The sequence below is a fragment of the Prionailurus viverrinus genome, chromosome E1 (assembly GCF_022837055.1).
Source record: "Prionailurus viverrinus isolate Anna chromosome E1, UM_Priviv_1.0, whole genome shotgun sequence".
In the NCBI taxonomy this organism is placed as follows: Eukaryota; Metazoa; Chordata; class Mammalia; order Carnivora; family Felidae; genus Prionailurus; species Prionailurus viverrinus.
The window spans coordinates 13,721,661-13,736,786 of NC_062574.1; the positions used below are offsets into that span (position 1 = coordinate 13,721,661).

The window sequence follows — 15,126 nt, forward strand, 5'->3', positions numbered from 1 at the left end:
TCTACACCTACACCCTTGCCAACTTTATTACCGCACATCTTCTTGATAATAGCCATTCCAACAGGTGTGAAGTGATATCTTATTGTGGTTTTCATTTGCATTTCCCTGGTGATTGATGACACTGATCATCTTTTCCTGTATCTGTTGGCCATTTGGGTGTCTTCTTGGAAAATGTCTATTTAGTTCTGCTGCCTATTTTTTCATTCAATTTGTTTGTATGTGTGTTTGTTTCATGAGTTCTTTAAATATTTTGGTTATAAACCCCCTATCAAATATATGGTTTGCAAATATCTTCTCCCTTTCCATAGGTTATTGTTTCACTTTGTTGATTATTTCTTTTACTCAGTTGTACCACAGTCTTTGCAGCACCCAACAGGATGTTCCAATTGGTGCCAGGAGCCCGTATGCCAACAAAGTGTTTAGAAGAGGTCAGCTCAGAGCTTGGACCCTGGAGACACATTCTCTAGGAAACTCTCTTGCCCATACTTCCTTCTAGAGAATAACTCTGGGAAAGATTACTCTTGAGAACCACTGTCTCCTCAGGGCACAGCCATAGGAGTGTGTAATGAGTCTCAACAATTACTCTGACTACGGCCAGGATGAAGACCTGAGGGAGTCACGTTTCAAGAGATGTTATAACCTGGTAAAGAATTCCTAATTTTCTCTATTCTATGACCACCTTGCTTCCTGAGGAGGAAGCTAGAGTTCCCGTCTTCATGGCCCATCTAGAACAGTCATTCCTTCTGCTCTATCATTAGGAAACTCGAGGCTCTTTTGTCCAAACCATCCAAGTCCTAACTCCTTCACCTCAAGTACAGAGGACCAGAGACCCACTCTTCAAGCCTACTACTGACCCTTTCTGCAGCATGCCTGCCTCCCCAGGGAGGAATGTTCACAAGTGCTTCAGCAGCTGGCTGTGAACTTCCCACTCGTGGAAGAGGAGTGAAGGCCACAGGACCAAAACCCCTTTGACAGCATCTGAGCTGACGCCTCAATAGGAGGTGTGAATGTTGTGGAAAAGGGTCTTTATGACAGTGACAAATCAAGGATAGATAGCCAGCAACTGCACTACCTGCATTAGCTCCTTTGAGCTTCGTAAAACCTCCAAGGTAAGTAGAATTATTTTTGTCACTTTATCAAATGAAGAATGATGAATTGAATACTTAAGTTGACATAGAGTTGTAGTAGCAAAATTAGGACTCAAACCTTGGCTGCAGATCCCAAGTTCTCAAGATCAGCATCAACTATGGCTAACTGTTACTATGACTATGACTTTCCTAAAATACACATCGAAGTGAGGTTATTCACTGTTTGTCTCTGTGTCTGGCTTATTTCATGTAATGAGAAGAGAGAGAGAGAGAATATAATATCTTCTTTATCCCTTCATCTCTTGGTGGACACTTATGTTGTTTCCATAGCTCAGTACGGTGAATAATGCTGCCATAAAAATGAGACTGAAGAAATCTTTTCAATACCCCATTTCATTTCCTTTGGCTATACACCCAGAAGTGAGAAAAATAATAATAAAGGAAGGGAAGTGAAAAGCTTTGTGATTATGGATATTAGAGAGTTTTTCAAAGAGATATACCTTGTAAAAGGACATGGTGAAATTCTTCTCTGAAAATGAGGTGCTTGGGGAGGAAATTCACTAGGCTTGTTTTTGCTAGGACAAAAACCCAGTGATCCTGGTGATTTATAATAATCCAATGTCAGCATAGACACCTGTTACTTCCTGGGTTCTAGGATCTCTATTAGTTTGGTCATTAGAACAATTTCTAATTTCATGGCTGGCCCTTGTAATGACACATCTTTTGTACTGGGGTATTTTATCAAGATTTCTAAGTGCTTTCCATTCCTTGTAGTGTGAAACTTTAAAAATGTGCTATTTTTGGCTTTTCTATTACATTGTAAAGTTCCTGAGAGCACAGACTTTGTCTTACATGTCGAATAAGTGGACTAAAAAATTGTATTTTTCACATATTTGTGCTTTTTTCCATTAGTCTTGCAAAATATCCAGCACATACAGTGTAAAGGCATTTGTGAATTTATTGAATCCTAGGTGTTTGAGTGATGGTTCTGAGATGGGGGAGGATGGCCACTTTTGATTCACAGATTGTTCACTTCTTAGACATGAGTGTCAAGAGTTAATTGTTGATCAGTTTCACTAATCAACAAGGATATTTCCCCAAAATGTTGGCTATCTCTGGATTTAGTAAACACATCGTAGAGATTGATAGTCACTTGAATCAAAACTGATGGATAAAGAAGATCATTACATAAAATCCATTAATAATTCTGGATTCTTCTCCCCTTTCTTAACAAAGGAACCATGAAAGAAGACAACCAATCTTCTACCCTGGAATTCATCCTCCTGGGAGTTACTGGTCAGCAGGTACAGGAAGACTTCTTCTTCATCTTCTTCCTGTTCATTTACCCCATCACATTGACTGGAAACCTGCTCATCATCTTGGCTATTCGCTCTGACATTCGCCTTCACAACCCCATGTATTTTTTCCTTGCCAACCTCTCCTCCGTTGACATCTTATTCTCCTCTGTAACCATCCCCAAGATGCTAGCCAACCATGTCTTGCACAGCAAATCCATCTCCTTTGGGGGATGTCTAACACAAATGTATTTTATGATTGCCTTGGGTAACACAGATAGCTATATCCTGGCTGCGATGGCATATGATCGCGCCGTGGCCATCAGCCGCCCACTTCATTACACAACAATTATGAGCCCACAGACTTGTGTCCTTCTAGTTGTTGGATCTTGGGTGGTTGGAAACGCCAATGCCCTCCCCCATACTCTGCTCACAGCTAGTCTGTCCTTCTGTGGCAACAAGGAGGTAGCCAACTTCTACTGTGACATTACCCCTTTGCTTAAGCTATCCTGTTCTGACATCCACTTCAATGTGAAGATGATGTACCTAGGGGTTGGTATTTTCTCTGTGCCATTACTATGCATCATCATCTCCTATGTCCGGGTCTTTTCCACAGTTTTATGGGTTCCTTCCACTAAGGGCATGCTCAAAGCCTTCTCCACCTGTGGCTCCCACCTCACTGTTGTTTCTCTGTATTATGGGACAGTCATGGGCATGTATTTTCGCCCTCTGGCTAGTTACAGCCTAAAGGATGCAATCATAACTGTTATGTACATGGCAGTGACTCCAATGCTAAATCCTTTCATTTATAGTCTGAGAAACAGAGACATGAAGGCTGCCCTCAGGATACTATTCAGCAAGAGAATTTCCTCATAACCAATGTGAGGTCATATTGAGGAATGCAGTCATCAATTACGATGCACTTGGAAGTCCATCCCTTAATGTTCATCCCCTCCAAGAAGCAACCTTTGATCTTTCCAGCTACAAAATCCCCTTCTCTGAAATCTAGTAAGTTTATGACACACCTTATTGAAATCATCACTTTGTACCCATTATTGTCCTTTTGCCAGCACAGAAATTTTGGGTTCACGTCCTAGATAAGCTACTGATAATCAGAGTAAAGTTGAAAATATCTGACGCTTTGTTTCTATATCAACATATTAGGAATAATAATATCTGCTCCACCATGGTCACAGAGCATGAGGATTGCAAAAGTCCATGACTTGAAGGCTAAACATCACTATTCAAATGTCAGTTTTTCTTGGATATATGTTAATCACCCCTACAATGCTTATAAGCCTCTGAAGGCAAGAACTATCTTAAAACATCACTGTACCTCTCTCCCAGTCTTGTTCATATAAAGTGTATCCAATGATTCTTGGTGGAAAATCAGATGAGCAAATGAAAATATCAGTCTCTGCACTGTAATCTGGTAATGTCAGACATAATTTGGACTAGACATTATTTACCCATCCAGTAAAATCTTTAAAGGCAATGACACAGCAGCTATTTTTGTTCTTGTTGTATTATTGATTAAACTAGACTGTTTCTAAAGAGCAGATGATTCTCCTTAAAATCGTACCAAAATCATACTCATTGATAGTTATTGCATTTTAAAGTAATAAAGATTCTAACTTAATTAATTACATCATGAAATAAAGTTACTGTGACAACAGATTGGAGTGCCAAATAAATGAATAAAAAAGAGCAGTATTGAAATTGATGTGACCTTGTTTCTCCAGTATGGCCCAGGGAAGATAAGACTGATTCTGGTTGATCAGCCCTGATATGTAGGTGATATTTCCTAAACAGAGATAGTTAATCCAACAGGTCCTAAATAACCAATGAGGAACTCCTCTACCTATGATTTGATCCTGTTCATGAGGAAATTATAAAATTTTTTCAAAATATTAATAATTTATAAATGATTGTCCTTAAATATCATATTTCCAAACAGGATAACATTTTGAAGAGGTGAAATGAGTGTATCTTGGAACAGTGTGCAAGTTGCTTTATGGTCTACTATTTTTAACTGCCAGCAAAAATATAAAATTATTGTTTTCTATAGATAATTCACATTGCCAGCTATTTGTCCATGTTGGAAGAATTTGGATGTCAAAAGATGATGTTATTCACCTTTTAATGCTCTCTGGGTCTCTAAAACACCAAGGATGAGAACTATCCCAATTATCTTCTTTTCAACCAAAAAGATTTTGGTTACAAATGTATATGAATCTGTGTGAATGGCTGACCAAATCACAGAGGAAATGGAGGCATTTTATGTAGGGAATTTCAAGGTTGGCCAAGGAAAAGGTTATACAAATGTATTGCTTGTTTCTACCCATGAGAATGTGAAGATTTGGGATCTGTTTTGTTCACTGTTGTATATTCAGAACTTAGACAGTGCTGGCATATAGTAATTACTTAACAAATTTGTGTGAGATGAATAAATGAAACTTGCAATCTTATTTTTAAACAATGACTGCAACAAGGTTAATTTTGTTGTTATGGGTAAGTTCAGATAGCATATGTTTCAAATATTTCCCCTAGTGAAATATTAAGTGCCAAAGAGGAGAGTATAAAAGAAGGCCTGAGAGGGGCGCCTGGGTGGCTCAGTGGGTTGAGCGTCCGGCTTCAGCTCAGGAGCCCTGTGTCGGGCTCTGTGCTAACAGCTCAGAGCCAGGAGCCTGCTTCGGATTCTGTGTCTCCCTCTTGCTGACCCTCCCCCACTCATGCTCTGTCTCTGTCTCAGAAATAAATAAACATTAAAAAAAAAATTTTTTTAATAAAAAAATAAAAAATAAAAGAAGGCCTGAGAATGTAAAGCTCTTAGGAGAACTCCATACCATTTAACTGCTCTGTATCTGTCTCATGTTATTCCTCTGTTTAACTTGGACATGGAAGTTAGCCTCCTCTACTGTATCCTACAGTAATCATAAGAATCTATGTGTATGATTATAATACAAAAAAAATCACTGATTATAATATAAATAAAAATCACTACACTGGTATGTCAAGTCATTGTCTCACTCATTTCCCTTTGATTTGGTCCTGGAATAATTTTAACACAATAATTTAAATTTCTTCACATACCAATGTCCAGGGATTGACTAAGTCTGGAAAAGACTACAGTCTATGACTGGTATTTCAGTTTGGGTCACATCTAGTATTTTTAAACCCAGAAGATTTAATACAGGGAAGTAGATATATAAGTGTGTCCTGAAAAAGACTGTAGGAGAAAGAGATGGATGTGAAGGTAGCCCAGAGATTATTAACCACAAGAATAAATCACTTCCCCTAGGTACAAAAGGGAAAGGTGATGTTACCAGAACCTAGGAACTCAGAAGAGGGATGACCACATGTCTGAGGGATGACCTCAGAAGCTCACATCTCTGAGGGGAGCTGCCAAACAGCTGCCACTAGGTCTTCACCTGCTGAGATGACCTGGACCTTCATTCCTGAGGGGTCTCAGTCCACAATAGTACCGCCTTGATGATGATGATGATGATGATGATGATGATAATGTAATTATTATTACAGCATACATACAGTATATTACAGCAACATAACAATAATATTTAAAAATGTAAATCCCGGGGTGCCAGGATGGCTCAGTCAGCTGAGTGATTAATTCTTAATTTCGGCTCAGGTCATTATCCGAGGGTCATGGGATCAAGCCCCATGTCGGGATCTGTGCTGAACATGGAGCCTGCTTAAGATTCTCTTTTTTGTCCCCTTCTGCCCCTCCCCCACGCTCTCTCTCTCTCTCTCTCTCTCTCAAACAAACAAACAAACAAAAAACAAACAAAAACAAGGCAAAGATAAGTATAGGATTCAGTATGAGAGGAAATTCAAAAGGGGAGAGTCAGGAGAATGTAACTGGAGATACCATGTAGTTAGACATGAGTTATTACTAAAGACCTATCAGGTTGCATGGTGAGTCTAGGAGTGTTTATGGTACTGTGTATACAGATAGATGATTGATAGATAGGTAGATAGATAGATAGATAGATAGATAATAGGAACATAGATGGTAGATGTAGATAGATAATAAAAGCTCTGCATGTAGCAATGGTGAGAGTTTGTGTGGAACTAAGATTGGATAGACAGAGAGCAGTAAGGGAACAGAGAGGATTGGTGAGACCAGGAGGTTAATTAAACAGCTCAGAGCAATCTAAAGAAACAGTGAAGATATAGAAGAGGATCTACAGTTGACCCTTGAACAAACAGGGGTTTAAACTGCACGGGTCCACTTATACACAGATTTTTTATAGTACAGTACTGTCAATGTATTTTCTCTTCCTTATGATTCCCTTAACAAACATTTTCCTTTCTCGAGCTTACTTTATTGTAAGAATACAGTATATAATACATATAGTATACAAGATGTGTGTTAATAGATTATTTATGTTATTGGTAAGGATTCCAGTCAATAGTAGACTATTAATAGTTAAGTTTTAGGGTAATCAAAAGCTATTTGCAGATTTTTGACTGTGTAGGGGGTTGATGCCCCTAACCCCAGTTGTTCAAGGGTCAAGTGCAAATGCAAAGGTAATGGAAATATGAACAATAGAATATGGTAATTATTATGAAAGTAGTAAGATATCTTCAAAGTTTTGAGATTTCCTAAAAAGCCAGTGATATGTTTAATGAAAATTGTTAACAAGAGAGTCATTTAAGAAAAATTAGTTCCACCTAGGTATGTTTTCAAGGGTTCTTTTGGGACATTTTCATGGAAGTATTCAATTAAATAGTAGAATGAAAGATATGAAACATTGAAGTAAAATTAATAGCACATAGACCACTGTAAAGCGATAAGTAAAGTTATGGAAATAGATTAAAGCATCTCAGAGTATAAGATTCCAGCCTGAGTGTCTTATACTATTGTGCCACATATTATCGTGTCTTTTAATTTTCAAGATAGCCCTGTGGCATGAAAGAAAATAGCCCTCCTTTACAGTTAAGAAAGCTGTATCTCCGAAAGGTAAAGTGATTTATTCAATGTCTTTCAATTAGTAAGATGCAGGTCTAGTAAGATGGGATTTGAGCCCAGTTTCCTTATGACAATGCTCTTCCCTCAGCTCCACAGCTGATCCACTTAGGAGCTATACAATTCTGAGGGATGTCTCAGTACATCAGGATGTGTGCACCAGCAGGAGCCATGGCTACAACTTTGACAAGGAGAGAGAACTCTCCACCCTTGGTAGAGCATGAGCTATAGTGCAGAGATGGGAAACATGGGCTCATAGAAGTTATCACTTTGAAACAAAAGAGAGAAATGATCCTTCAATGTTTCTTTCTTTTTTTCTTTCTTTTTTTAATTTGAGAGAGAGAGAGAGCTTGAGTAGGGGAGAAGGGAAGAGGGGCAGAGGAAGAGAGAAAGAAAAATCTCAAGCAGCCTCCATGCTCAGCATGGAGCCCAACACGGGACTCAATCCCACAACCCTGGGACCATGACCTGAGCTGAAATCCAGAGTCAGACACTCAACCAACTGAACCACCCAGGCGCCCCTGATCCTTCACTGTCCCTATCCTCACCACTTTCAGTCAGTCAGTCCAAATGTATCCAGTCCAGACTGAAGATGCCAAAGAACTCCACAAGTAGCACATGACAGTGTTTAAAAAAAAAAAAAAGTCCCAAATGGCGTCCCTTAGAGTTCCCACACTGATGCCTAATACATAATCTAACTACAGTTTCAACCTGCCCACAAATGTAGTCTTAATTGCTCAGTCAGAAATTTTTCAGTCAGCACCAATGAGGCTGCTACATGGGCCCTAGCCATCCCCCAAAGAAAAATGAGGTCATCTGCATGATAAGACCCCTTGCCTTTCTCCCCTAGCAAACAGCCCTGCATCAAACAATCCTTTTCTTTTGCTAATAGCTTTCTTGCCCCATCCTCCTTCTATAAAAACCTTCCATTTTGTACAACTCCTTGGAGTACCTCTTTACTTGCTAGATGGGGTCTTGCAGATTCGTTAATCATTTAGTAAAGCCAGTTATGTCTTCAAATTTACCTGGTTGAATTTTGTTATTTAACACTAGTGACATAAACCACAGCTGTCATACTGCATTCCTCCTCTGGTTTTCCAGGAAGTCATGGGAAAGTTTAAAATATGTGGCATTGGGCTATGGGTTTAGGAAAACTCAAAGCAGATCAAGTATTTCTTCTCTAAAATTACTCCTTCTCTATTCCTGAAGAAAGGAATAGTGAGACCCATGTGTCCTCTGAGGACAGTTGCTCATTGTCTAGAGTTAATGAGCAGCACTGGGGCTGTGGTCTCTGATGGTTGTGGCAAGCCTTGAAAGATCTCCATGTGTTGCTGGCAAGTAAAATGCTAGGATCCTGCTCAGACCACAGAGGTGAATGGCAGGTCCTTAATGCCTTAGCCTCTCCCAGATCAGCTATGGCAAGGACACAACACTGGATTCTTAATCCTTTGGGGTTTGGGGTACTTCACAGAATTAATTATCTTCAACTTAATGGGTCTTGAGATTGGTCCAACCTACAGCTAAGAAAAGCAGAATTTTAATTCCAAGGATGCTAATAAAGTTACTAGAACACATTTCTCATGGGTCCTGTGAACAAGTAAAAGGGACAGACATTAGCAGCAAATTCTGAAATCAATAGAAAAGGGATGTTATGTGGTGGTTATTAGGCTCCATGTGGTGTTCTGTGAATGCAGCATCCCAGGATGACATACGTTGGCATAGTCATAGTCAACCTGGAAATCTTGTCCCTTTTTCTCAGAATGGACAAAAATTAAAAGGTTTCTAATATTGTGAGACAAAAAGGAGAAAATTGAGCAGATGCAGTGATGGCAAGAATCATTCAACACATCCAGAGCATGAAGCAAATTTCCTTTTGGTGCCTCTACCAGATGTTCCTGTCTCCCTCTTCTGACCACCCACAATGGGAAAGATGTATGCAAACCAGATGAAAGCCTGCTGGTAACACCCTCAGAGATTGTCAAGAACAACCAGGTAAGACCTAAGGGACTCCATTCTGCTTCTTTTCTCCCCCTTTCTTCTGCGCCCATCCCACACTGCGGTCAACTGGTTGCGCGTCTCTCACAAACAGCCCTGTAACAACAGTGATGATACTGCATTAGAGGCAGATCCCCAGGTCCTTAGACTCTTACAGACAGTAGGAGTCGTTGTGCTATAAGCAGAACAGAGCACAGGAACCAGCAGTGACTTGTCTCCAAATAATTCCTTGATGATCCCATGCACTCAACCTCTAGCCTCTGCAGGAGACACAAATGCACTCACACAACCACATACATGCACAAATACACAAACATACACATTCATGTCCACACACCACATTAAAGCATTAAACGGATGTGGCTTCAACCAAACAAGTTTCTCTGCTATTTACAGAATCTCTAGCAAAGAGAGGCTGCATTATACTGCATTATCTTTCATTTTATACATTTTGTGAGCCCATTGTTTGGTTTTGGAGAAGGGAAATGTCAATTAATTTATTTTTCAATAAGTAGTACATTCACATGGTTTAAACTTTGAAATGAGCTAAAAATTGTACATGAAAATCTCTCTCCCTCTCCTATGTCTCATCCACCCAATTCCCATACCTCTAATAAGTAATCACTATTATTGGTTTCCTGCTTATTCTTCTGGATTTTTTAATAAACACACTAGCCAACAAAATATAGATTATCCTGGGAGCTGGGATTAAATTGTTATATTTAGGACCAATATGGGAATAGGAGCTGGACATCATAGGAGTTGGATCAGGAGTTGGTGATCAGTCAACTACCATCTGATTCCCTGTTTCTAACCTTGTAACTTTTACTTCTTTCCACCCTGGATGTTCCTTTCCTCACCTGTGGGGAGCACAGATTCTCTAAATTTCATTTCCATTTTCCAATGTGAACTTCTGTCCAGAGGGCTTCCAAGTTAAGTTCAAATTATAATCAATCAATCATAGAAAATTTATGTCTTAAAAAAAGCACACAGTTAAAATGAGCCAATGTGAGAACAAATTTGTTTCGTGTCACAGGAGTTATATTTTATAACAAGCCTGGAGAAATGCCCACTGGCCCCATGTGACAAGGAAAGACTATATTCTGAATGAGTTTTACGTCTGGATGAAGTGTTGGGTCTTACACAGCAAGAGATAGCCCCAAAGTTGGGGGTAAACTATAGCAAACATGGAAAGAAAAGAAAAAGCCCAGTCTCTGATCTGTGACTTAGGGAGCTAAGAGGAAAACTGATGGGGGAGTTAGGGCCTAGGTTTCTGTTTCTGCTGAGGCAGAAATCGTCAAGAGACAAGACTGACAGGAGTGGAGATTCTGAGGCCCTTTGGATCTGCCTTAAGCCAATGAGCAACCTCTGTCCTGAGTGAGGGAGAGGTGAGGTCAGCTCCAAGCAGTGGAAAAAGCAACAGGTATGGGGGCCAGGGGACACAGAAGTTGCTGTGGTTAGAAGGGGCCAACCACTGCTGCTCTGCACAAATACGCACTGAGCCCCACTACTCCCCCCACTACACGGAGAGCTCTGTCTAAGGGTGTGGTGAATAAAGAATCTAGTAAACATAGCCCCTGAGTAGTGTGGGAACTCTCGGGAAAGAGTGGAGGGAACACCACCTGTCAGGATCACATTTTGGCCAATGGCACACAAGCAGACGACCTTGCAGATGTCACCTGTGAGCAGACAAATTATGGTGACTTAAGACCGTGAGTGGAGTGGAAGAACAGGTCTTGGAATTAAACACTGAGGCTAGGTCCAGTCTCTGCCCCTTCTGGATGTGACATAAGGGTTAGTGGTTACTTATTCATTTTTCTTAGGGGGAGGGTGTTGTCTCTTACCTAGTTATTAAAATTAATGATTGTGTTTTTAAGAATATGCTTTCTATAATATATGCTGAAAATAGCTCCCCACGTTTTGCTTGCATTTTTTTACTTGCATGTGACCTTTTTCTTTAATAGGAGAATTTTTAATTTTAATTTGATTCAACCTATTTTCTTTTCCTTTATTGTTGCTTCCATTGCTTTTTATCTAGGCCACCCTTGTCCCAAGATCAAACAACTATAGTGCTGTATGTTCTGCTGGTTGCCTTAAGTTGTATCTCTGTAAAATGCTTTAACAACCTGACATGTTTTCAGTCCACACTGTGAGGTGTGAATCTAAATTCACTGACCCCATAGAGTCAACAAGCCTACCCCCAGTCCATCTGTCCAATCCCCCTTTCCTTTCTTGCCAGTCAGCACTGCCACCTTTAGCAGACCAAAATCTGATCTTTACGGTGCCATTTCTGGGCTTTCTATTTTCCCCTTTGATGGATATTTGTAATGAGGGGGGGAGCAGCATGCAACATGCCCCACAGTACCTGCATAAAAGAGAAAGAGAGTGTGGTGGGGAATATCCATGGTCAGGGAGGTGCCACCAATGCCAGCTGAACAGTAATTCCAGTGGGTGGCGCCAGGGCTGACAAATTCATAGGACAAGCTTCACTTCGGAGGAAAAATGAAGCCTGGTGGGAAACTGTTTCTGTGATGTAATTCCTCTGATAAAACAGTGTTCCATTCCCAGAATTTTACCTAGAAAGAGCGCATTTGCTTTGTTTGACATCTTTATGTTTCTGTAACCATGTTTCCTACATATTCCTATGGCCAAAACTTTATCAACTCAAAGCTATGTATGAAACTACTAATAAAAATATGCAGGCTGTTCCCTCCACCTGATATTACTTCTATCCAATCTCCCTGTCAACTCTTTCCACTCCTTGAAATAGATATAGATATAGATATAGATATAGATATAGATATAGATATAGATATAGATATAGATATAGTTTACAGCATACAGATCTATTATATTACAGATTATATAAGATATATATTTGGTTTATTGTCCAATTGGTTTCCATACAACACCCAGTGCTCATCCCAACAGGTGCCCTCCTCAATGCCCATCAGCCACTTTCCCCTCTCCCCCACCCCCCATCAACCCTCAGTTTGTTCTCAGTATTTAAGAGTCTCTTATGGTTTGCCTCCTTCCCTCTCTGATCCTCTATTGTTCAGGATCCACATATGAGTGAAAACATATGGTATCTGTCTTTCTCTGCCTGGCTTATTTCACTTAGCATAATACTCTCCAGTTCCATCCACATTGTTGCAAATGGCAGGATTTCATTCTTTCTCATTGCCAAGTAGTATCCCATTGTATATATAAACCACATCTTCTTTATCCATTCGTCAGTTGATGGACATTTAGGTTCTTCCCATAATTTGGCCATTGTTGAAAGTGCTGCTATAAACATTGGGGTACAAGTGCTCCTATGCATCAGCACTTCTTTGAGACTTATTCATTCACATGATGGATATTACTGAGTACCTATCTTGTATCAGGCTCAGGGCTAATGCTACATTTCCAAGATGAACAAGATAGACATTTTCTTGGGCTACTCACATAGATACAGTAGAATGGAGAACACAGACAAGTAAATAGTTGGTCACAGTCCAGAGTGACACATGCTGTGATGGGGGAGGCACAGGGCCAGAAGGGGTGTGAACCTGAGTTTGTCGTCAAGAGAATAAGTCAGGAAAGTCTTCCTCAAAAAAGACTAATGAATAGATAAAGAAGGTGTGTTGGGGCGCCTGGGTGGCGCAGTCGGTTAAGCGTCCGACTTCAGCCAGGTCACGATCTCGCGGTCCGTGAGTTCGAGCCCCGCGTCGGGCTCTGGGCTGATGGCTCGGAGCCTGGAGCCTGTTTCCAATTCTGTGTCTCCCTCTCTCTCTGCCCCTCCCCCGTTCATGCTCTGTCTCTCTCTGTCCCAAAAATAAATTAAAAAAAAAAAAAAGAAGGTGTGTGTGTGTGTGTGTGTGTGGCCATCAATAGAATGAAACCTTGCCATTTGCAACAATGTGGATGGAGAGTGTATTACATTAAGTAAAATGAGTCTGAGAAAGACAATATCATAAGATTTCACTCATATGTGGAATTTACGAAACAAAACAGATGAACATATGGGAAGGAAAAAGCGGCGGGGGGGGGGGGGGGGGGGGAGGGAGCAAACCATAAGAGACTTTTAACTATGAGAACAAACTGAGGGTTGATGGAGGGAGGTGGGTGGGGGGTGGGCTAAATGGGTAATGGGTGTTGAGGAGGACACTTGTGAGGATTGCTGGACATTATATGTAAGTGATGAATCACTAAAATATATGCCTGAAACCAAGTTTACCATATATTTTAACTAGAACTTAAATTAAAACTTGAAAAGAAAAAAAAAATGACATCTAAGCTGAAACCCGAGGGAAGACTATTCCAGCACAAGAAAATAAGATGGGCGAAAGCCCAAAGGTGAAAAAGTATCTAGATCTTCTAAATAATTGTAAGTATAAGTGGGCATAGGATGTAGAATGGAGAGGAAGGTCCATGAATCAGGGGAGACATCAAGGGTCTTCAGGCCCTAGGAAGATGTGTAGAGTTTATCCTGAAAGTAATGAGAAACCCCTGAAGGATTTTTCAGGTAGAGTGACAAAATCAGATATGGTTTGTAGAGAGCCCATTCTCTCTGGAGTGAAACCAGAGGGCAGGTGGGTATGCCTGTAGGCAAGAATGACTGCCCATATTTAAGTGATAAATGAGTATTGTGAATGAAGGTAGTGGCAGCTGGGATGGAGGACAGTGGGTAAATAAAGAAAAATGGGTAAATTTTAGTTACATCGACAAAGTAAAATCACCAGGATTTGGTAGTATTGGATGCATGCAAGGAGGAAGAAAAATGGGTCTATAATGGCACCCGGATTTCTCACCAGACCAGCTGGTGGCGATAATGATTTCAGCATTAGGTATGCTTTTCACCAATTCCACATCCTTTTTTCCAATAGCCATGCTTTTCAAAATATTGGGGAAATATGCTAAAGATTTACTTGACCTGTGAAATCTTTGGATGGATTAATGTCACAATGTCCACATGAATACCACAAGAGTTTTGTGAAGAAACAACTCCAACCTAGCTTCAAAGTATATGTATTGGTATACAGTTATGGTATTGTTGCTCAAATTATATGTTTAAATGAATGGTTTTAAGATGCAGCTGTAACACATGACTGATCCTGCTACTGCTACATGCAAACACTTCATAACATACTATGATTTGTGTGTGTGTGTGTGTGTGTGTGTGTGTGTGTGTATGCATGTCATACTTTGGTTGCTCTTCGAATACAGCAAGCTGAAGAAAAAAGATAAATCCCTCATTCACTCAAATAAGAGCTGGTCACATGTCCACACCTAGATGTCAATTTGGCTAGGGAAGTAGTCTTAGCTAGCAAGCCACTTTCGAGAACGACTTCATATTAAGGATTAAAGGGACATACAAATTTTGTCAGTATGATATCTATTTTGCCACAGCCCATGCTCAAGTCTCTTCCCGCAAGGTGCTGGTAATTGCCTCTTCAGAACTCCTTAAATAGCTAGAACATTAGTTCCAGACTTGATATGACTCCTCCATACCAGTGAACACCAAGTAATTTTTCATAAATTCAACAAATTTATTGATCACTTATTATGTGTCAGCAAGCATGTATTAGGCTAAGGGTATAAAGGTGAATAGTGTTTGCATCATGATGTCCAAGAACTTACAGTCTAGCAGAGGGGATAGTAAACTTACTATGAATGGCCAGGTTGTAACGGTTTTAGGTTTTGTGGGGGTCACGTATGGCCTTTGTTGCATCTGCCTCTTTGTTTTAAGGTTTGTGGGGTTTGTGGGGGGGTTTTA

General features: G+C 40.2%; 1 protein-coding gene across 1 annotated transcript; it reads left to right on the plus strand.

Annotated features, from left to right (window-relative positions):
- Positions 1–2,329: 2,329 nt before the first annotated feature.
- On the plus strand, positions 2,330–3,259 carry LOC125151977 (olfactory receptor 1A1). The gene has a single exon (XM_047833574.1). It carries the CDS (start codon positions 2,330–2,332, stop codon positions 3,257–3,259), a length of 930 nt encoding a protein of 309 aa, XP_047689530.1.
- Positions 3,260–15,126: the final 11,867 nt, after the last annotated feature.